A 24025-nucleotide genomic window follows, 5' to 3' on the forward strand; every position below is an offset into this window, starting at 1 on the left:
CATCTGTACCGTACGGCGCTGTGTTTGGGCACCTGAGCGTCCCTGCAGCAGACCGCTCAGCCTGCATGTGTGTGCACGAGGAGTGCAGTCATCTGTGCAAAACACGGACATCATCATTAGACAGAAGCTTCACAACACAAAGTATATTAATAAAAAACACGTGACAGCTCACCTTAACTAACAGACAGCTGGACTGTCTGACGTCATATTATGATAAAACTTTGGTTTCAAAGTGAAACGTCCGCCTTCAGGAAGGTGATCGGTAAACAGTTTGTTTTTAAAAGAGTCTGTTTTTATGTATGTTTTACAGCGCTGAGGTTTGTTTATAGCTTATGTCTGATTCAGAGGTTCACTGTATCAGCAGCTCCATCATCTCAGTGCTGAGGCCCTCTTGTGGTCAATGTGTTTATTACTGAGGTCATTGGTAGTGATGGTGTTGTGCTGGACTACATTATACTGAGAGTTAACTTTCACCTCAATAATAAACGTATTTATACATTTTTGTCACCAAAAACTGCTCCAGTAATAAAATGAGAATAATAAGTGGCTTTATGTTCGTGCCTTGATAATGAGTGCAGTGTACAATAAAACATAGAGCAGCGTTTAAAAAACACAGTTTTATTGCCTCAATGCTTAATTCTTTAACTTTTGTACAGATTTCCGTATTTACAATTCCATAATTATTATGCCTCTAATAAATAGTACAACTGAAAGTCTTTCTCTAGTCTACATGTTTAAATATTGCACATGCAAAGTATGTATAGTGTGTGCTTGTCTAATAGGTACGCTGTCTGATTAGCCATGTACAAAGTTACAGAACAGAAACACGTGGGATCTGACCACCATGCTACCGAGAGACACGACGCGGGTCCCCTCTAAAATAAGACTCTACTTCAGCAACCGAGACATGCAGCTTCTCGGCAGGGACGGAGACGGTTTGATTACAGCCAGACGGCACCGACAGCAGCTGTAGCTCAGATCCAATCCCCGCCCTCGCCCCCAAAAATAAAGGAATTAAAAAAAAAAAAATCAAATTTAAAAGACAAAGTTCTTCTCAAAGAACGAATAAATGATAAAACACTTTTCCAGCTAACCACTACATGGCAGCAGTGACTCGCTGTCAGTTTGGTGGGACGTTTCCACCAATACTGCAAGACGGACAGATTAAGAAAAAAAAAAATAATAATAATAATAATCACTGTGACTTTTTCCCGATTAAAAAAAAAAAACTCCACCAGTGACCTACAAGGTTTTGTAGACTGCTTTTACACAAAGTCCTCCAAAATGAACATTGGTGAATCATCTGTGAGTGAAACCTTTCACTGGTTCAAAACTTTTTCTGCCACAGGCGAGAAATCTATTCCTAAAAATACACTGCGTTTAAATATGTTCATATACAAGTGCTGCTCTACCTGCAGTGTCGGTAGACCAAAGTCAACCTATACATTGTACACAAAAATCCTCATTTTTTAACGTGTGAGATCAACAGTTGGCAGACATGGTGAACATGATGCTCTGAGAGTCCCGCCTGGCATCACGTTCCCGCGGTGAAAAAGACACGAACACACCGCGATGGGGGAACAGCGTGGACGACGTGATCTCGCTTCACCTCTAGATGGTGTTCTTGTACATAACTACAGCCCATCTCGTCCTTGTAGTGGAATGGATGACAGGTACGGAGCAAAAACAAGAACAGGAACAAAACAAACCCTACACGATCGACACATTTCTGCCAAACACGGCCAGTTTGATCTGTTTCCACGAGGGAGGAGGGGAAAGCAAGCTTCTACACCGTGTGGTCTGGTTGACTTCTGCAGAGTTCTATGGCTTTGGCAGGAAGGTCGAGAGGAAGCAGAAAAGGCCTTCACCGCCTGCGTCTGACCAGTTCGTGATCCGCTGATCCCTGCGCCTCCGTGCCCGAGAGAGCAGAGTGCACCGACAGCCATGCGCACACAGAGACACTGCACACCTTCGACAGACGCGTGAGACACCAGACGTGGGATACAGTATTTACAGAAGACACTGATTTGATCGCATGCACTTGATAATATGGGTGTTTCTGACCCCCCCGCTGGGTCCGCGTGTGGAGATGAGAGTCGGTGCAGGAGTTCAGAGCTGTCAGGACATGTTTTTAGATGAGTCAGAGCTGAGAGAAGGCCTACATCCCCAGGTTTTCACAGCATTGTTCAAAATGACCTAAAATGATTTGATTTCTCTGTCTGTGGTTTGTTCGTCTACCACACGAAAGGATGCGTTTCAAAATTAAAATAATAAGCATGTCAGTCACGCACCCACTGGCTTCTTGACATTTTTGCAAAAGCGACTTCAGGAATAAAGTCACTTAATAATTTAAGCTCGACAACCAAAAAACAGAAAACCTAATAAAAGATTTTGGCGCCATCTTAAAACTGTGAGAGTCAAACATGGAAGGATGAAAATCCACTTTCACAATTAAACATTAAACAAATTCAGAACTAATCAAAACTCATATATTAACGTCATGTAAAAGGAAGCAAATCCGAGACAGAGATCACAAACAAAAACTTGAATTTTAGAACTTTTTGAGCGCAACAGCTTAAAAACTTAAAGGGATTCAAATTTTCACAGCACTAATTTATTTGTTAACTTAATTCGTGGTGACTTAAAGGACCTAAACTAGGCGGAGCAGAGGTTACATACCCTCTGCTCACAGGCCGAGTCTCTTCATGAGGGAGTGGCCAAAACCAGATGACGTGCTGTCATGCGTATTTCCAACTAGCGCTGAGTTTGAGAGCAAAAATGTTCAAGTATTTAAAACATCACTGTAAGATGTCAGAGTCAGTCCCTCAGGTTTAAAGAGCAAAAGCTTCGTTTAGCAGCGGCACCGACAGACACGCAGGTAGAAATCAGCCAGGACGAACTCGAGCTTTGTCAGCTGGAAAACCTCCATTTGGCGCTCTCCTCCTCCACATTAACGCACGGCTGGATGTGACGCGATTGTTCAAACTCTTTTGGGAAATGTACGAAAACGTACCAACTGAAGCAGAAGTAGACGAGTCAGACTGAGAGGAAAGCGGGCGGTGGGATTAAATCACCTCACAGAATCACTCCTGGAACAGATGATAGTCGTTGAAAGGGTGGATTGTTTCCCTTTAACAGGACACAGAAACCTCCTGTTTGCACTCTGAACACTGCTCAACCAGCAGCGTCCAAAAGCAAACGTTCAGAGCTTCTGCATTCACCCATTAATACGACAAGGCCAGAACACAAGCCTGGAGTTACCATTGAACATCTGACTCACTTGACTGCTCGGTGTTGTAGGGCTGATGAACTGATGCCAGCACCTCATACCAGCCTACAGATGCAGCAGTTAAAAATAGAGAGTTGGAGAGCTGAAGTATCGTAGCACCATGAGAGCTCCAGGAGCTGAGGCCTGACACGTACAGATCCTTCTGCTTGAGTGGTGACGAGTTCTGCCACCATCCTACCAGGAACTATATATAAGAGGGCAACTGTTCCCCTTCCTCTCCTTCCCTCTCGGGCCCAGACTGCAGCCCTGGTAGCTCATCAGACTCCTGGTTGGTGACAGATCTGCAGACACGCACGTCACATCTCGCCTGCTGGAGAAGCGAGCAGCTCTGAACTCGTGCACTCGATGTGGTTTTTTTTCACATTTTTTTTTTTTTTATTGCATCAGGGAAACAGACACAGCAGAGTTTTATGTGTAATGTCAGCCCTTGAGTGTCCCTGTCAGAGTAAAGGGGGAGGAGTCCTGCATGACTCCTCATGCTGGCTTCACGGTTTCGTTGGACGTCGGGCGGAGAGGCGCCACTCCTTCGATTAAGATTAATTTCAAAAATGGATCTCGTTGATGTTTGTTTTCAGTGTTCTCTTCCTGTCAGTATGATATGACCTCACCCACTGGCATGCACATGCAGGCTGGCTTGTTCCCCGCTCACAGTGGGCGCCGCTACTCCATGCCATTCCTCAACATCTGATTGGCCGCGATGAGCATGACGCTGATGATGAATGCCATAGCGAAGGCGCAGATGAGGCTCTTCCTCACGCACGTCTGGCGGTTCTTCTTTGAAGGGTGAACTGAGGAGACAAACATAAAGAAGAAAAACTTCTTCAAGGGCCAGTTTTAAAGACGATAACACTCCTGTGCCTGACGTGTCTTTGAATTTATCACTTTCCGCACCCAGAGGAGGAATATATCGAAGACAAACAGAGAGCGCACTCAACACAAACACATCTGGAGTGTTTTTTACACCGTTTACTCCTGTAGGTCACAGTCAACTGCTCTCCCCAGGGGAGAATAATGCCTTTCAAGCTTAAATTGCACAAAATAACTGCAGTGAGATGCCTAAAATGCAAGTCTTGCTCTTCTGTCACAAGATCTGCTTTGTGTTTGTTTGGAGAATGAATTTAACTTAAACCAAGAGCAGAAAAGCAGTTTGAGTCATTAGAAGATAGCAAAATAAACTGAGGACCTAGATCTGGTCCTTCGTCTGGACCGAAGCTCATTCTCATCTAGTCTTCAGACATATTAAAAGCAGAGAAAGGAAAATTCAGCAGTGCTCATCACATACAGCTAAAGTTACACAGTCTGGAATCCAAATCTTTAAACCCGACAAGACGAAAAGCTGCCAAACCATCGCACAGTAAACAAGTTCACAATTGTCCGTCCAGGCCTGACTGGGCCATGAACTGCACAAACGCACTGAAAAGTGAAATTTTCCACCGTGGTCGGGACTAAAGGAAATAAACTTGAGGTGTGATCTCACGTTGGTGTTTCCAGGCAGAATTAACAGCTCTGTCCTGGATCCCAGCTGAACGCAGCAGAGAGGGACACTGAGGTGAGCGCCCGACTTTACAGCAACAGCCCAACCTCAGAATGAAAGGCCCAGCTGGAGTACGGGCATGTTTTAACTATGAAATAAATCACACATCAGCACAGATTTAGATTTTTGAATCTACTCGAATGCTAACGTGAGGAGTTTTACTCTCAACCTGTGAAAACAGCTGTATGTCTGTCGTCTGGAGGCGGGAGCTTTAAAGGAAATGGATCTAATTAAAGACACCAATTAGCTCCATTACAGGAAATATAGGCTTGAACCTGTTTGAAGCTTGAATGATATTAGCGTAGATAAAGAGTAGCATGTAGCTAAAACTAAAACTGCAGCCTAATACAACTTCCCTGTAAAAACAGGTAAGTTTTAATGTTCAGTTTGTGCTGATGTAGAACTGCATTGTGTTTATCAATGAGGTTAGACTTCATGTTAGAAAAGTGTCACTGAATAAAAATGGTTCCTGCACGACACAATTCTTCACTATACCTCGTTTAAAGACAACAGATATGAGAGCACAAGCAAACGACAGCATGCAGAACTCCAGGACTTTATATAGAAATCCAAGCTGACGTACACATTCACACAACAGCAGTCTAGCCTCTCTGTGAGATCATTTTCTGGTTCAATCAACCTCCGGCGCCAACCGGTAACTCAGCAGCTCTTCCTCCCTGCAGCGGCTCGACGGACTGCGAGTTGCTGAGATGATTTTACCGAGCCACGGTAATTAGGGGAGCAGGGCCAATGACCCACAGCCACATGGCTCACGCACTCACTGGCTCTATTTTTAACTCTCAATTCAAGAAGGACTGAAGTCATCAAAAATGCTTCTCGACTGCTGTTCCAAAGAAAATGCAATGTGGAAAGTAGGACAGAGATGGCTGCATCTTTCTCCGCTTAGGCGTCATTAGTCGGCGATCTCCACGTGAAAAGTACTATCCCACACTCTCACATCATATAAAACATGACGTGAAGTGATTGTTAACCAAACAGATTATCTAAGAATGACATTTCAGCCAATTACCCAATGTTACATAACTCAATACTGAATGAACGTTGAGCTTTGGACACAAGCCACAGCCGACAAAGATTTTTTTAAAAACCTGAATTTAACAGGAAATTTAAGCAGCAAAAATCTGTTTTTCAGAAACGCTCACACTCACAGTTGCAGTCCACAGTCTCACCTGCTGAAACAGCAAAGGAGATGAAGACGCAGGTAAAAAGGTTTCACTTTCAGGCCACAGAAATCTCCCCGAACTGTAATTCAAACTGCTGCAAAGTGTCTTACTCTCTTCACAGACACCAACAATCATCTGTCGAAATCCTATGAGACAAACTGTTAGAAAATATCTTTCAAGTGTCTTGAATGAAGAAAAAACAGGCCTTGAAGGCTGAATGTGAGGACTGAGCCGCTAAACTTTTTTTTTTTTTTTTTCAAGCATCTATCTATAGTTGAATAAGTCAGGGTGAGTCGAGGGTGTCGATGGAAAGACCATGTGTTCAGCTGCTGGCAGACTGTGACGATGGGAGTCGAGCTGCGGTCTAGACATTAGTTCTCAGTTCAGTTGCCTGATCTTGCTGTCAGCCTCATAAAACACCTCCTCAGCCGCCCAAAGCAACTACACCACTGCCAAATATCCACAAAGGGTTTTCTTCAGTGGACCACTGTGGTCATGAAGGTAATGAAGTGAACGCTGGTTTCCAGGCTGCTGAATTATGGCTGTCCACATTCACTCTGCGAAATTATACCAAAACCCTAAGTAGGATGTCTGGTGTAAAGGTGCAGGGTTCATTTGTTGATCATTCTACGGCACGGTCCCTTTTCATGCTGCTCAAAATACAAAAAGATTGTTGATTTTTTTCCACCTGCAAAATCGGGAATTTTGAGTTTCAAATTATCCAGCGCTCTCCAGTTGAAACTGGAAATGCTAAATGTGTGCTAGCACTCCAGATGATTTAGCTATGATAGGAACAACAACGGCTATATTCTATTTTATATTTAGGTATCTCAAACATGCACAACATGAAGGCATTGCTAAGATGGGGGCCCTCACACCTGTACGGCAGCTGTGACATTCATGGATCAAAGTTGATTTCCACGCCTGCGTCTGGCTGCCAGGCGCTCCCCCGACAGCTGCTCCTCCAACATGTTTCTCTGCGCTTTACGCCATCGGTGCATTTGTTCAGCAATGAATCAGCGCCTGGTGAACGTCCGTGGATCGGCGGTTACATTCTTTATTCTGTTGTTTTTCAGCTTCACATCATATTGATTCCAGAGTGAGGTGAAGCCAGAGGGAAATCAAGAGCCTTTTATGCTACCTCATATATCAGCAAGCTGAAGCAATAAGTACCGGGGTAGCATGATGAATTGCACTCAGCACGAATCGCACTGTGGCACAGTGTATTGATTTATCCATGACAGAGCACATTTTGGTGTCCCCGTGTGGCAGGTGGTGCTCATGGACCTTGGGGCTCGTAGGTATGATTGCTCCGTGTGATCCAGTGGTGGTCGGTCTTCATCATAAACCCAGAAGGCGCATCATGTTGCCATTACTCCACAGCAGTTTCAGGACCCCGATAAAGAGCTGGTGCAGTGTGTGTCCATCCTCACTGACACCGGGCTCAGCCAAGTAAATTCTGCCGAGGACAGGTCAGATTCACAGACAGGTGGCGTCTGGTAAAGAGGCGCATGAAGGGATATTTGGCTTGTGACCATCAATGTAGCCCACTGAGGAAGTTTACACAACCTTGACTGAAGAAAGCACGAAAATGAAAAAAGTCATTCATACAGCGTTGTAAATGTTGAAAGCACTTCTGGTGAGGACAGTCTCATTGCATGACAAGGCAGGCTGCTCCACCATGCTGCCTTCAGGATATGAGGGAACTGGAAACTTTCAGACTCCCACATCCCAGATTCACGTGATTGGCACGGGGACAAAACAGACATCAGTGCATTTTTTATGATAATGTGTGCTTTCAAAAAAACACATTTCATCAGTCGAGGTACGCCCATAAAATCAATAACGGCACATAAAAAAACATCAGTTTGACATTTCTACTGACACATTAGCATTAGTCAGCTCTCAAAATGTCACAAAATGGCCAGAAGGTAAAACTTCAAACGTAAATCTCAATACTGATCTGATTTGACTTTGGATTGCAAAGACACTGAAGATTTCCAATCATGGCAGGAAAATACAGCTGGAAGCAGCAGAAGGAGCTCAATGGGTCAAAATTACAGATTCATGATGGCTGGACAAACAAGCTGTGGTCATTTTCCTGCTAAGCCCCATCCCTTGTGAAATGATCTGATCGATGGCGGCCAGTCATATAAAAACAAAAAAAGAAAAATAGTGGAAAATCTATCATTGTGCACTTTTATGGTCCTGGAGGTTTTTTTCATAGGACACATTGAGCTGGACTTGTGTGTCGACTGTCGTCAATTGTACTGTGGGTCACAGTCTTTCCAACAGGGCCACCGTTTGGCCAACTGGGCTCAAATTTCTTGGGAAGCACTTGCAGATCATTTTCAGTTACTGGACCAAGTTCTGTGTTTCCAGCTCACAGAAGGAAAGGTTGTGCCCCTTCAGGGCTTTGAACCCTACCAAGGTTAAGACTGACCAGTGGGATGAGCATGGATGTGTTAGGAAGATGCATTAAAGTGATAATGTTAACTTGAATGCAGATTCTTGGTGCTGAACAGCCAAACAGATGCCTGTTAGCACAGTGTCCTGCACATATGTTGGTACACAGAACTGCATTTTGAGTACTGTGGCACGCTATACGTTACATTTTCTGTTCTCCTGTAAATGTTTTATCTAAGTCCAACAGCTTTCAGTCTTGTTCTCTGATCAGAACTTCTTGCTATCAAGCCCCCAAAAAGGCTGACTCACTGAGTCTGAATCCAAAGCAGGTGTATGAAAATAAACATGCTTTAAAAAGGATGAAATAGAGTTTGTTTGAAAGAAACGATTACATTTCCATTTTTATAGCAAGACAGTGACAAAGTCCTAGAATAGCCTCTGCTGCTCTCCATAAATCTTGGATGGCTAGTTTTGCAGAGCGAGGTCATGCATATTTTATCCTCGCCACTTCTGAACTGGTGACCAGCTGACGCTGGTCCTCACCACCAGTCCCAAATCAATAAATCAGCAGGTGTGCTGTGACTCTGCTGGCTGTACATCTCAAACTCTTCCTGACAGCATGGATCACTTTCTCTCTCACTACACACCCAACACAGACTGCATGTCTAACACACAGACACACGCCTGTGCATGAAGTTAGCTCAAGGACTTTTGCTCACCTCCCTCAAACTCTGTCTGGCAGTTCCCAGAGTTTTCCTTCAGGCTCTCCTCTTCGTTGGTGATGATGTTCTCGATGTCCTTCATGGTCAGGTGGTCGCGGAAGGCGTAGAACAGGATGTGTTTCAGCTCCTCCAGGGTGATCCTCTGCATGTCGAACTGCAGGAGGAGAGAGATGAGAAGATATTTTCAAAAACACACCGTTTTCCTTTCACATGAATAAACTATTGTGCGGTATTCCTGGCAGGACACCGTATCAACTGAACAGGTACTAACTCATGTGCACTCGGGACACAACTCCTCTACAAGCTTCAATAAAACATATATAAAAACTCCATCGCACAGTCACACTAAGCTATGCAGCACAACAATCTCTGAGTTTTCACTGCCAACAACCCATAATAAATAATTTACATTGTAAACACAGACAAAGGCTCAACTGCATAAATCATCATGCATGTTCTGGTAAGTCTTCATCTCCACACACATCCCAGCAGCTCTTACACATGTCGCTCTCAAGCATTCACTTTAATCAGAGTGGCATTGATGCCTTGATTAAATTGAATGCACTGAAGTCATAACATGAAAGTGATTGATTTCATGTTCAGTATGAGCATTTACACAATTCACGTCTCTCTCACATGCACACACACACACACACATGCACACAGACACACAAACTGCTTTTGTTTCAGATGTTCAGAGAAGATGAGGACCCCGCAGGCCACTTATACCCCCTGTCTGAAAACACCGCCTCACCTAACGCTTGAGAGCCGTAATGAAAACAGTGATTTCATTTTCTCTGTATTAGCCTGCTTAAAAGCAGCAACACACTTAGTCAAACAGGAAAAAAAGGTGTCAGTGGCAGGAAATGAGTGAACGTCGCCGACTGAAAATGTATTAAATACCATCACAAAGTCCAGAAGCAGTTAAAAGGACTGAGCTCCTCTGAATCACTCCGAATGTTGGCATCAACATGCCCCGTCATATTTACTGACTCAATGAACAACTCATCTCATCAGGCTATTGGCAAAACACTGTTTGCTGTGCACACCTGATGATTAGCTTATTATTTTCCTTCCATAATGTTTTATAGTGATAAAAAAAAAGAATTGGCAAATGGGGAAATGTTCCTCTCTCCCTTTTTTTAAAGCTGCTGGCATGACAGAAGCCTTTTATTTATTTATTTATTTTTGGCAGACTGAGTGTGAGGGAAATGTGGACCAACAGGGCATCGTCTCAGGTGTCTGCCTCCTGATTGGCTTGATATGCTTTGGAGACACATGAACAGGTAATTTGAGGTGTTCCAATCTATCCCTGAACTACCCTCATTAAAGCAGCAGAGTGGCTGCACTCTCCTGTGCTCCCACAGTCTTAAGTACCTGTTTCAGTCCTCGCCTTCCACTCAGTGCATGCTGGGATGGACACTACCCCCCGCAAGCCTGAACAGGGTATAGTGTGCAGAGGATGGATGTGCACGTTGACGTCTCACAGCCCTCGTGAAATGTACAAATACAGCTATATGAAAATGGGAGCATGCTGACCCTAAATCTCAAATTTCAATCACTCTAATGGCCTGATACCAATTTAAGGACTGCAGCCTGGTGTCACAGACAAGCAATCCTGTTACAAATAAAGTGGAAGGGGTTTTTCTTCCTTCCTCGACCTTGTGTTTTCCAGCCTGGACTGAACCGCAGGATAAAGTCTCTTCCACATTTTGCAGTAATGTTAGTCAATCTAATCTGTGAGATCAAATCAATCGTTCAATGCTGCTTTAGAAAAAAATGACAGGCCAAACTCAGAGAACTCTAACTTTTGAAATATGTTTTTTTTTTTCTCTCCAGGGTTTAAAAGCAGAAATACTTCCGCTCAGATCCAATAAAGCAGCCCCAGAGTGAATTTACACAGACTGAAATGAATTTGAGAGACAAGTTGCTGATAGTCTGACTCACAGGAAGCAGGCTGGTGGAATAAGCCTGCAACTGGCCGGCTATTTCAGTCAGCGCTCTCCTCCCCTTCTCCTCTCTGTGTGTTACTATTATGCAAGGGCACCATTGCTGCATCCTGGGCTTAGTGCCGCCTAAGATGATTGTGAACAAGCCAGAGCATTTTTTCCCTAAAACCTGAATTTTAATGGGTTCAGCCAGACCTTTCTCCAGCAGTGGCACAGCACAAAAACAGCGTGGAGATAGTTCGTGCTATGCAAGACTAAACCGGTGATTACAACCCCGATTACAAAGGTAATAAAAACAGTGACAATTTGACATATAATCAATTGAAAAACAGTACAAAGACAATACATTTAATGTATGGAGCGACTTCGTGAAAACACGATTGTTTAAAGGATGTAAGGAAATCATTTTTGCCTATGAAAAACTTACAGAAAAACACATCTTTCAATCCATTCTGATCTCGATTTGCAAATACCAGAGTATATTTGCAGCAGTCAGCAATATTTTGATGATTGATGCTCATCAAAAGAGAGGGAGGGATAACGTTTTCTGGACTTCCTGGCAAGCCTACTGCGCAGATAATCACATAAATCTCTGCATAAATCACACTTGGACATACAGTAAATCACACTTAGCATCAGTGCCATTTGTTATCTCTACACCTCAGAGTGAGCTAACGAACACTCACACCAATCAGACTTCAGATGTTAATCAGCTTCCATAAAGATTCATTATCAAAGCTAATTAAAAGTTGGGGGTCAACATTTCAAACTGTGTGTGTTGGCTCATTAATCACAGGACAAAGTAAATGTAAATGTTGGCAGGACGAAAGTATAATAAAAGCTACATATTAATAGAGTAATAAATCACATATGCTTTAGCGAAATGTAAATTAAGAGACGAAGAAATGATTATTTCATTCATCATGTTGGCTGCATGAATGTGCGTATATGGAAACATTCAATGGGAAGTCGCAAAGTGCATCAGATTGGATTGAGTGTTTGGCTTTGGCTAGAAAAAATGCTTCTGCTGTAGGTTAGAGGAAGGAAAAGTCAAATAACATATGAATCATAACTCAATTCTGAAATACTAACACTGCAAGAAGTACTTCTACTGCTGCTTCGCTTCAACCTACAAATAGCGCCACTGTTGCTCATTAATCTATTCACAGTGAATTAAATTACACAAATGTATTTTCTTTCTTTGGTAAACATGTGAAACTAAATGCTCCAACTGATACAAAACAACCAAATATATGTAGCTTTTTCAGAATATTACTACAGTAAGGGAAAAATGTGCAGTGCTGTATCAAGGTCGAGGTTTCAAACAGCTGTAATATAAATTAATCAGCCATAACATTGGTCGTGCATGACCGACTCCACTAATGCACACAAGTCTTAAATAATTCAGCAACTGTGATGAATGTTGATCGATGGTTGAACATTGTAGATCAGTTTATGCAAACCTTTTTGAAAACACTGCAAGTTTATATCACAAGATGTCTAATAGCCACAGACTCAGTATTCAAGCGAATGAGTTGATGCTAACGAGCTGTGGCACACTCCTTCCAATCATACTCTCTAACGTCTGTGTGAGTATAATTGTCCATATCTATCTTATATCATCCACCACGTGCAGAAACATGAAACAGATGTTTTCTTTTTTTTGCTTCCCGAACAGATGAGACGTCCCACAGACGAGGAGCCTGTTCATTCTTCCTCCCGTCTCTCTGTGGGGAGCAGAGACAGAATGAAACGCTACCTCGTCCTGAACAGACAGACCCACCTGGAACATTCCTGCAACATCTGCCACTGAAGTTACACCCGATTCCTGTGTCACTTCTCCCCGAGAGAGACGGGTCGGCGGCCTAATTGTGTTTACTCGACCTTCGTGCAACCTTGCTGATCCTAATGACGCCATCGCTGGCGGACATCAAGAGAGTGGCGGCGCTTCATTTGCCAGGGAAAAGAGAGACGAGCCGCAGGATAGATTCATTCACTCTGCACTCCAGCGGCAGATAAGAAAAAGCCATTTTATTTTCTCTTTCCACATCCCATGACTTGCTGAGACGACATTCAAATTCAAGCATGAAGTGACCTTTATCAGAGAGTATGAGGGAAGAAAGGGGGTCTGTGGACCTGAAGTGACTCCTACAGAAAAAGATGTTCAGTGGGACGCCCGGTGCTTCGTGACCTACAGTTTTATGTGGCATCCCATGCACAGAGAGGAAACCTTCAGTTCTCCGCATCACGATCTTCACAGAAGTTCATTCTGAAGTGTAATCACATGCCTCGGGCACAGGACTTTTAATGGAGGCTCTGAAAATAGTTGGAAATATCACACACTGTTCAGACCTGCTGTGGCTGAAGCTCATAAGCAGCCCTGCAGTGAAACGACAGATTCAGTGATGGAGATCTGTGCAGTTACTGAAGTCTCTCCTCTCTGAAGTGACTGAAAATAATCTGTGTTAATAAAGTTTCCACAACATCAATAAGACACGTAAGACTCCAACTCTAATCTGTGATATCTGAGACGCCACTGGTCTGCTTGTTCAATGGATGCTGGGACTGAATTCTAAAGAGCTGCCATTTGTTTCTTGCAGTCAGTGAATCGGTAAACAAACACGATGGGCTGGATCCTGTACATATCTATCTTAATATGAGTGGTCGGCATCATCAGCGTGGGACAGAAGTGGGTCGTTTTTTAGACTGTTAAGTATTTCTTCTGATTAACAGGAAAAATACCTGTGAAAACAAATCTCTACAAACGGATCTGGGTGGTAACTGCTGCGTTGTTATACTGCATTCAGTGCTTTGTTGGGCTCTGTGTCTGCAGATTGTGGGAGCCTTTGATACAGGATAAATTTCCATGAGACCAGATTATAGAAGTATTATCTTACGTTATCAGCTAAAATAATCTCTTCATATGGGTATCAGCAGAATTCAATAAAATCCTAATTACCATAAGCATAATCAGCCTGAGTCCAAGGAGGTGCACTGAGGATGATTTTCTCGCCCTGGCGGGTAAACTGTCCTTGGATGAAACCATGAACCTCTGCGATTTTGCTCAATCGATTGCACGCCTATTCTTCACACCGCAAAGTGGATTTGGGGATGAGGAAGGGGAGTCACCCTAAAGACAACTGTTCCTCTCTACCCTCGTAAATGAGGTGTGTTCAGCTGCTCTCACACACAGGCGGTGAGAAGGTGCCAAGAGCCAGCATCCATCCATCTGCTGAGTTCAGCCCTCTGCAGTACGGCCAAATTATACAGCCACAGATAACGCTCGGCACACACTGTAGAATCCAATTACATGCGTTTGCTAATCTAAATTTTAACACAATGAGCTGGCAAGTGTTTTGGTTTTAAATGGCAGATATGTTAATGCATTTGAAACATGCTGCAGCTGCTCCCCCAAATTCATCTGAATGCACAAACAGCTGCAGATTTTCATGACCTCTGCTCTTTTCAACAAGCCCTTAATACTATCTTTGTTGAATATGTTGCTCTTTAAATCTGTCACTTCTCCCACTGTCACTGTCACTTCTGGAAAAGTGTGAAGTGGTGTTTAGCAGGAATCTGACTGCACCTCACTTTCTATCACTGTTTGTCTTTTCTTATTTTTTTGTGAGGCGTCCTGACAGCAACTCAAACTGATAATATAATCTGTAGATATTGTTGCTGTGTAAGAAAACACAGCCCTGAAGCAGAAGTGTGACACAGACAGAAATCTGACATTCAGAAGTAAATAAAGGTTTGCAAATTAACAGCACAAACTTACAATGACCAAAGACTCCCGGCAAGACCTCTGAAGCTGCTCAAATTCTGTGAGATAAGTTGGTTTTCTACCATAAAAACCTGTTAAGTGTCCACAAGGCTGCACAGTGTTTTGACAAAAAAATCACCCTGACAATACAGAGATGAGATTTAGATGTAAACCATACACCTGTATACACAGATATGCCTTTACAATGCATACGAATGCAATTACATCGCCAGACCGCCAACAAAATGCATGACAGGAAGAAAAGTTTGAAAAAAAAAACAAAAAAATACAAGCAAGCTGATTTGTCACCCTGGAGAGGATGACAGTTTTCTTCCCGCCAAACAAAATTGCATCCTCTTGCACTTCCAGAAGTTGCAGCTGTCAATTTAATGATTTCAACATTTGCTTTTTTGTGCAGAGCTTGCTTGCATCACCACGCAGTCAGAAGTGGGGGGGGGGGGGGGAGTTCAATCCACCTACTGAATGTTTGTACATGAACTCAGATGGGACGTCCTACTCATCTTCACTGACGGGGACAATGAAAGTTAACAAGTGGAGGTTTTGACAGCGATGAGCCTTTAAGCGCTGACCCCATCGCCTGCTGTATGTCAGACCACTAACAAGCTCTGAGCCATCACTTCTCAGGACTCGCTAACCTTTCTATTGCACACGGCTGGTGATATTTATTGCTGGGACATTTATTATTTACAAAGCAGTTTATACACGCTCCTGCATTATTCACAACACAGTGTCTGAATGTGCTCCAGAGTTTTCCCATGACAACACTTCTCAGGCTGAAGAATATACGTGTTCTCCAACTCTTACATTCGCAGCTCAGCTTTTTGCCTGGTCAACACTTCTCACACTTAAATCTTATTTTCACATAATGGCTTCCTGAGCGCCTTCTTTTTGCAGCCTTAATGTATTCCACGCAGCTGAAAGCAGAGACTTTTGTCGACACAGTGTAAAGATTTGTTCCTCCTCGTCTGTGATGACAGTGTATCAGCAACAGGATTTCACAGTGAACGTCATTAGGTTGTTAATATTAATCTGCATCAATGTCAACAAATTCCAGCGCATTTATTGTTCTTTTTAAAGGATTAATTATTTCATAACTGACAATTATATGAGTGCAGATCACACTGTAAATGTACAGAGTAATGCATTCAAACAGGCTTTTCACAGGACATGCCACAGGTAATGAGGCCAGACTTAGTATATTCATTATCTCCTCCCCTATTCTTGCTTAATGCCTGAATCCAACACGCACACAGTCCTTTCCTTGTTAAAATGAATGCTCAGCATCTTTATTAATCTCTGCCTATCCACCCCTCTGAAAGGCCCAGAGCCTTCAGGAGAAATGTATGTCTCCATTAGCACTACGGTACCCAGCCGTCAAAGAGCAGAAGATTAATTGAGAAAAAGAAAACATAATATGGGCCATGAGAGTCAAAACAGGTGGAAAAATGAAATGGGGCTCATATGTCAAACCAGTCACCAGCGTTGGAAGTGACAGAAACATGGGCCTCATGGAGCACTGATGAAAATGGACTTGCACTTTGATTCTTATGGACGACACGTTTACACATTCGGGCCCTGAGGACATTAGCCAGACCTGTGTTGGGGTCGGGCCCAGTGAACACTTTAACGTAGCTGAAGCCCTGTGATCAACAAATGCCAGACGCAAACAACTTATCATGCAGTCACACACAACTTCATCTGAAGCACTTTTATAGCTTCAGCAGACAACAGAACACTCTGATCAAAGAGGCTCAGATGAATGCTCACATCAGGTATTTAACAGTCTGTGAATCCCTCATGGAAATCTATTTGAATCTCAGCACAGAGGGTATTAGTCTCTCTTGAAGATGTTCACTCACTTAGCATTCACTTTTCATTTGCTGCAAGCACAATGACACAATGTCAGCGCTGGCAGCAAATGAAAACAACAGCAGACTTTAAACAAAGAAGGGGAACTGCCTAAGACCAGTGAGCAAGCTATCAATAGCCAATTACTGCTGATATGATTAATCAAGGAGAAATTACTCCCATTAACCTCTGGAGAAGAGCAGGCTGGAGGAGCTGCCTGAGGGTCACGGCCCTCATTAGTGGGATCCAGTATATCTATATGCCCTGCTTCATGTAATTCACTGCCTCTGCTGAAGAAGAAGGAGGAACAGAAGAGGCAGAAGGAAAGAAAGATAACGAATAGAAGAATGAGCCGAAGACAGAACAAACACAGTGGGTTCAAGAGGTGGAGGGAAAAACATGGGAGACCAATTTAATTCCAAGTACAATTTTTCTTAGGGGTTTAACATTCGATTGCAGCCTGATCCAAACCTGAAAATATTCAGCACACGGTTTAATTAAGCCCAAAGGGTAGCAGCAGCACTTGACAACAGGACCCACACTCAAGCCTGGAACTGATTATGTAGCATATTTCTTATCTTAAAGCGGTCGAAAGAGCACCAGTGGGCTCGCAGAGCAGGATCGAGGCGTTCAACACCAGGCTCGAAAAGTAAGCTTATTCACCCTCATTTATCCCTGTGTCCTCTTACACATCACCGGAGAGATGAGACCAAGCAAAGGCCTGAAAAACAGCACCCAGCACGAGACGCTCACCTGCTCACTCACGTATCTGAAATTAAAATCATTTTCACAGAAACGTCACAGCTCTGTTTTAGTGTGTGGAGGACTGTATCACTGAGGATTCAAAGCCAGAGCTCAGCTTGTTAAAAAAACAAACAAACCTGAACTCCCACCATCTCAGGAAACAAACTTAAAATCATGAGCAAAAGGCCAAAATCTTTTGAGGCCATACATCCATATTCACCCTGTATCCTTCCTGTCAGCAGCCCTGATGAGACTTTCGGGTACAGCATAGAGAAAAAAAAGGTTCAGCACACCAAACTACGCTGTGAAATGATGAACACGGAGAAACGGACCTGTCCTTTCAGTTGCATTAAGCTGACAAATGATTGTCTCCATTCGTCTAAATGGGATTCTACACTGTGATTAGTTAGCGGATAAAAATGAAGAAGCACCCCGCTCGGAAAGAGACATTTATTTTGATTGACAGATGCATCATTAAAATTCTGGGCACTCCGGTGCACAAATGAACATGCAAGTATGTGGATTTTAAGCTAAGCGACTATGCAGAAAATGCAGTAATGTGTTGGTGACACTTCTCGGTGCTGCGGTCTGCATGAGAACGAGCTGTAATGAAGTGAATCACTGAGGTAGCCAAGCTGACTCACATGTAATTAAAGTTACATGGGACATAAGGAGGAGGGGTCGGGACGCAAACGCCACAAACCATATGCGGGAAAAGGCTCTTCGAAATCACGCAGAGAGGCTTCATACGATGCAGAGAGCAGCAGAAAGGAAGACGCAAAGTCAGATGTGCTTTTGCTTCTGAGGAGGTCTGAGATGTGTGCTTCAAACAGCACCATTCATGTCCTCTCAGCGCTGGGAGGAGGAGAGCTAGCAGCCTGACTCCAGTCGCTCCAGACTCACTGCATTTACATCCGCTCGCAAACGCTTGAGGTTTTAATCTGTATAAGCCTCTTAGTGAGCACAGAATATAATCTGCTTTATTTACCTGCAATAACCTGTCTGCTTTGCATTGTTTGCAATCAACGTGAAGTGATATGTCCTGGGAATAGTATCGGGGTGTCTAGGAGCTATAAAAATACAATGCACACATTAGCATACTATGCTAACAAACAGTAACGTCCCTCTCTCATTGTCGTATGGTGACAGGAGCTGCAGCGGTGTGTTATCAATGAATATAAAGATAGAAATTACTGCTTCTAGTACTGCTTCTAGTACTAGTTGTATTTAAGAAAACAAAAAACTGGACAAACAAGCTAAGAAAACCTAAACTGGAAGTTAAATATTCGATCTTAAACTAGTTAAAAATGCCAATGAAGATATTCAAAACCACTGCATATACACCAAAGTTAGTGCTGTAAAACTCATCTGGAGGTCATCATAAAAGCTCTGTTCTGTCTCACGGTGAGAGTGAAGACCTCCGAGGAGAAGACTCTGGCCAGGGATCAAAATGATGCTCTTTTCTGGCATAATAGCGCCGTAACGCCTGGCACGATTGAGACAAATGGAGTCATTTTCACTTTGATAATCCTCCATAATTCACCTCCCAACCTCTGAGCTGGAATCTGAGGATGGCCACATTAGAGGGATGATACTCAAAGTGGAGCTGACTGCTTGAAGGAGGGTGATTAGGTACATGCAGGGGACGGGAGGATGTGTGCATGTGTGGGAGTTGATTAACTGTAACGTCATGTCTCTCTGCCACCTTCATTGCTATTCAAGGCCATGCCTGACAAGGGGAATATGATTTTTCTCCCCTCTGTTCCTTCCCAGCAGACATGTGAACGCCTTTACAGTGTGTTTACATCCTGCATGGCGGCCTGGAATCCATCATACACCCAGCAACCGCTTGTCGGAGAAGTCCTGGCTCCCCTCACACACACCTGGGGCAGGACTGCTGACAGTCAGCAGGTCTGCAGTTTCATTTGAGCTTCACAATTTAGTGTTTCGGTTTGAGAAACCTGAATCACGCCTACATCGCTGCGACCACTGGGGTTGAAAAAAGATAATTATTGCAGACATTTAATCTAAAAGTATCATTGGGTATCAAATAGGCGTATCCAAACTTCTGTCATTTCTTTCACTCGGCCAAGGAGAGAGAGACGTTTAGTGTAACCTTGCTGTGATGCGAAGATGGAAATGATCTGAATCTGAATGGCTGCAGGGAGTAATGGAGCTAAATCACGCCATTCATCGACGTTATTATGCATTACAACGACAGAATAATAGACACATACAACATTTATTATATTATTTGGAGAACAGCAGCACCTTAATTGTCTCCTGAGTGACACTGTTGCTGGTTTCCTTGGCAGGGAATAAATAACAGCAAGCAGATCTTAATGGAGAACAGTCTGATCTTAAAAAGTGACCCTCTGAAACACATCTTAAATTTCATTTCCAACATATTAAAAGTATATGCAGAGTATACAGTAAGAGTCTGACATGGACATTCCTGGACATTACATTATGTTCTGGGAAGGAGGACTTTAAAGGATATTGCGTGTATTTGATCTGTATTCTCGACAGAGAGCTGAAACCATTACAGACTTACCCTCATTTTCCACTAAGTATCAGGCTAACTCTGGACGGCCCAACACAAATATTAGCCTACTCTCACTTCTCTCCACAAAAATCATTGTGCCCTATGTATTATTAATCATACATGAGATGTTTCAAAGTCATTATATATCCAAAAATTGTGTCCTGGCACAAAAGACAGAAAAAAGGAAGATTAATGAACCTGATGACGACGATGAAAGTCTACATTTCTAAAGTCTGAAGGAGGCAGAGGCTTAAATTCATACTGTCAGGAGGTGGGATCAAAAGGACCTCAAAGAGTAAAACCAGATCCTTTACTGTCTCTAACTAATGATCAGTAACACGCTAGCTGCTAGCAGCAAACTGATGCTGCTAGATTGCTAAAAGCTGCTGGAACAGTTTGTTCAGTTCATCGGATCCAGAAATCAGAACCTGGATCGACACTGACTTTCTGTTCACGAGTGGACGCATTTCAGCAGTCAAACATGCTGCCTAAAACAAAGAAAACCCTTTAATTAAAGGAGTCTTTGTGAGCTGAAGGTAATAATAATGTGAGCATTAGACAGGGTTCCTCACATCCTTCCTCCTCCTGACGTCTGCTCTCCGAAACACACTCCACCTCTGAGAAACCAAACTCTGCCCCGTTTTTCCTCATTAGCTTGATAAAAACCTTTTTTTTCCAGAGGAAGATTTACTGACATTTTTGCAGTAGGAATTATTCTGATTACACTTGTTTAACACAACCACAGATTTTGTGACACATCCTGGTAAAAACTGCCCAGCTGGCCTCCAAAATCTTGAGTATTTAACAAACATAATTATTTCAGAAGGTATAAGCTGCATGATACCGAACTCACTGGTCTGTACAATGAACAAAGGAACGAACACACACGTCAAAAATGAAAATCCCTTCTGATAGGCAGGCATGTAGGGAGATCGTACTGTATACTCTCTAAAAAGCACATTGAAGCCTGCTGAGTATTAATGCGTCAGTGAAAAAAGCTGCATAAAGCCTTTTGAGCTGCCTTGCGTGAGACTTGTGGAGCTGGAACGAAGTGAGCTTATCAGGCTCCTGTAGCCTGCTCCTCATCTCTCAAAAGGCTAGCGGCTCCATGCGGCTGATACAAAAGCTGCTTCTCGTATAAAACACCCTCTCCGACCTCTCGAGAGCCAAGTTACATTGTGAGTGCTATGTTTTGACAAGGAAGAAGAAAGCATGAAATAAAAAAGACAATATCTCTGTTCCTGCTGCATCGTCAGTCTGACAATTTTATAGGAGTGCGATGATGAATTGGTAGAGAACTCTTTTAAGTACATGTCTCCGAGCAGAGTAATCAGGAAACCCAATTTGATATCCACTTACACGGAGCAATGATAGGATGTAAAAGAAAATTCTGAACAAGTCTCAGTGAAAAAGCTTACAGCTACAAGAAATTTCTGCCAGCCCCCGTCAGTGTTGCCCATCCTCTGGCTGCCAGGAACGCTGATTTTAGAGATGATTTTCATGCATTTATTGCTCGATATGAGGAGATTAGTTTGTGAATATATGAGGAAAACCAACACTACAGCCTGGGCTGTGCCAGAGAGCGTCGGGCTGCTGAGACACAGGGAAACAGGTATTCACCATATGGCTGGTAAATTGTCACTGTCAAGAAAAATCTAGAATAAGAACAATGTCTTTTTTGAAGCCACATTCATTCTGCACCATAAACCAAAGAGAACACTTTGCACATTAAAATTGAGAAATGGGTCGTACTGTGTGTGAACCCTACTAGTCAAAAAGCAAATTATGTTAGACTGAAGTTACGATCAGTTGAGAGTCTGCCACCTCGAGTGTAAAAATGACGGGTTTAGAAAGCAGCACTTTGGTCCTCACGAGCCGAAACCAAAACATAACGATCGTTATCATTGACAGAAACTCTCTCATCTCATCACGTATGTTAATTTTTGGAGTTTTGGGAAAACAAGGCTGGCACGCTCCACTTCTGCAGCTGCATGTGTAGACGAACGTCCTCGTACATTTTTTATTCCTGCGTGCGGAGCGCAGTCCTTGAGGTGATGACAACCCTTTTCAACCCTCCTCCCTCGAGTGCTTTGTCTTCCTCATCAGCACGGACATAAACTGATAATCCAAGTTTTCAAACCACCGGGCAATAATAAACAAGACAGTGCTGGGAGGGCGTCAGCTACTCCAGTGAGCCTCACACTCCTGCACACGGAGAAACACAGGTCTCCACAGAACGATGCACATTTGAAAGGCCATTTTTCAAAGCATTAGGCTGCAAACCCAGCCCGTCCTCACAAGAGGAACGGCCGTATAAGTCATCTGTGCAAGGGAATATTATGACCCATATTTACAGTGAAGTGTACATTAATTAAGAGGCGACAACCTCTAGTGGTCATAGTAATTATCACAGGAGCAAAGGGGGAAGTCAAGCCACGTAGTAAGAAAGTCCCAGTTTGTTCGTACTGAAGTTACATAATGAAAGCAACATTTACATTTTCAACCATGATCTTTTCCTAAGAAACAGACACTATGGCTGGTACTCTGCAAAGGTCATGTAGATGTCGTTCTGGGAGTCATTGGCAATCGACCTAATCAGCCGTTTAGCTATGAGGACAAGATGCACAAAGCAGACCTGCAGCGCTCAAACAAAATCAGCCGTGATCAGTGTTTAAGGATTTGCCAACATTTGATTAACTTTAACTTCACCTTTAAGTTATGAGCATAAATTTGCATGTGAGGAGCAAAGTGTGAGTCTGTGTTCGAGATATTATTCTTTAAACTGCTGACAGCGAAGATTAATACTGCATGGAATGACTGACTTGAGACTGAGAGGTACCACACAGATAACGTAAAAAAATGGACACTGGATAAGCTGAATCAGCAGAAAGGATGTAGTTGATCATGAATTATACAGTAGCATAAAAGCAGGTTTCACTTATTTTTTGACAGTAATAAAGCAGATGCACATTCAAGTATTAAATACTGATGTATACGCATTAGGTGGTCACATGACCATAACACACTCAGTGAATTTCAGCTGTGTGGACTGTGGTAATAATTAGAGTCCTGTGATTTCCATGATGCAGAAAAGAGGAATTTGACCATAAAAACAGATTCAAGTGTAAAATGTGGAATTAAAACGTGCTACATGAAATCCATTGATTTGAAGATTTTCTTATGGAGTTGTTGAAATTTTATTCATCCATCTCATGATTAGGCACCTTTCTGATGACAAAATAATCTTAAATCGTACAACACAGAATCTGGACATTAAAACGGATTTCAGAGGGCACCACATACCGAGTCAGTCTCAGTCTTTGTTTTCTTTGATATTGTCTTTATGTCTTCTGATATGAGTGCCTGCCTTGCTAAATGAGGCTGAATTCTGTGCTGAGACAAACCGTCTTACAGTGATTAACAGATGTCTGACTCAGACCTTTTGTCTTATTGTGAGGAGAGCCCAGCCAGTCACACTTTAACTATCACAGGAAATAACCTCAGCCACTCTCCCTTTTGGTCCTCCATCATGACAACAGCAATCTCAACACTAAAGTGCAACCTGATTAATGCAGGGTTACGTAATGAGCAATGACTGAGTCGTTACTAGTTTGCTTCAGAGTTAATCAGGGATGACCCGTGAGGACGGCGGTCATCAGTCAGATGCACAGATATTTATGAACTAATCTTTACCTCATGGTTCATCAACATACCATCTCCCATTCTGCTCTCGAGTCACTCATCCTTTATTCCTTGAGTTGGATTTATTCAGGAGCTACTAATGAATGATTCATCACGTTGCTGATTCGACCACCCACATTTTTTGTTGGGTATTATAAAGTGATGCCAAATTTCATGATGATATTCCTCTGCTTGCACGGCTAATAACAGATCAGGAAGCTTGAGCTTCAGGTGTAGACCGGCGCTCTGCTACATGGTGCACTGCACTGAATGAGCTTCCAGTATTGATTTTGGAACAATGTGTTGGCCACAATCCCTGCCATGCAAATGATGTTCAAC

At 43.0% G+C, this 24025-nt stretch overlaps 1 protein-coding gene across 2 annotated transcripts in view; it reads right to left on the reverse strand.

Annotated features, from left to right (window-relative positions):
• Positions 1 to 599: 599 nt before the first annotated feature.
• caln1 (calneuron 1) overlaps positions 600 to 24025 on the reverse strand; it is a 50134-nt gene continuing 26708 nt past the window's right edge. For both annotated transcript variants that reach the window (XM_076735038.1, XM_076735037.1), the window contains exons 5-6: positions 9133 to 9289; positions 600 to 4077 (exon numbers count right to left, since the gene is read on the reverse strand). In XM_076735038.1, the coding sequence (XP_076591153.1) occupies positions 3950 to 4077; positions 9133 to 9289 (285 nt within the window). In that variant the 3' untranslated portion in view covers positions 600 to 3949. The remainder of the gene's footprint in view (positions 4078 to 9132; positions 9290 to 24025) is intronic.

Source organism: Chaetodon auriga, chromosome 7 (genome assembly GCF_051107435.1).
Source record: "Chaetodon auriga isolate fChaAug3 chromosome 7, fChaAug3.hap1, whole genome shotgun sequence".
Classification (NCBI taxonomy): domain Eukaryota; kingdom Metazoa; phylum Chordata; class Actinopteri; order Chaetodontiformes; family Chaetodontidae; genus Chaetodon; species Chaetodon auriga.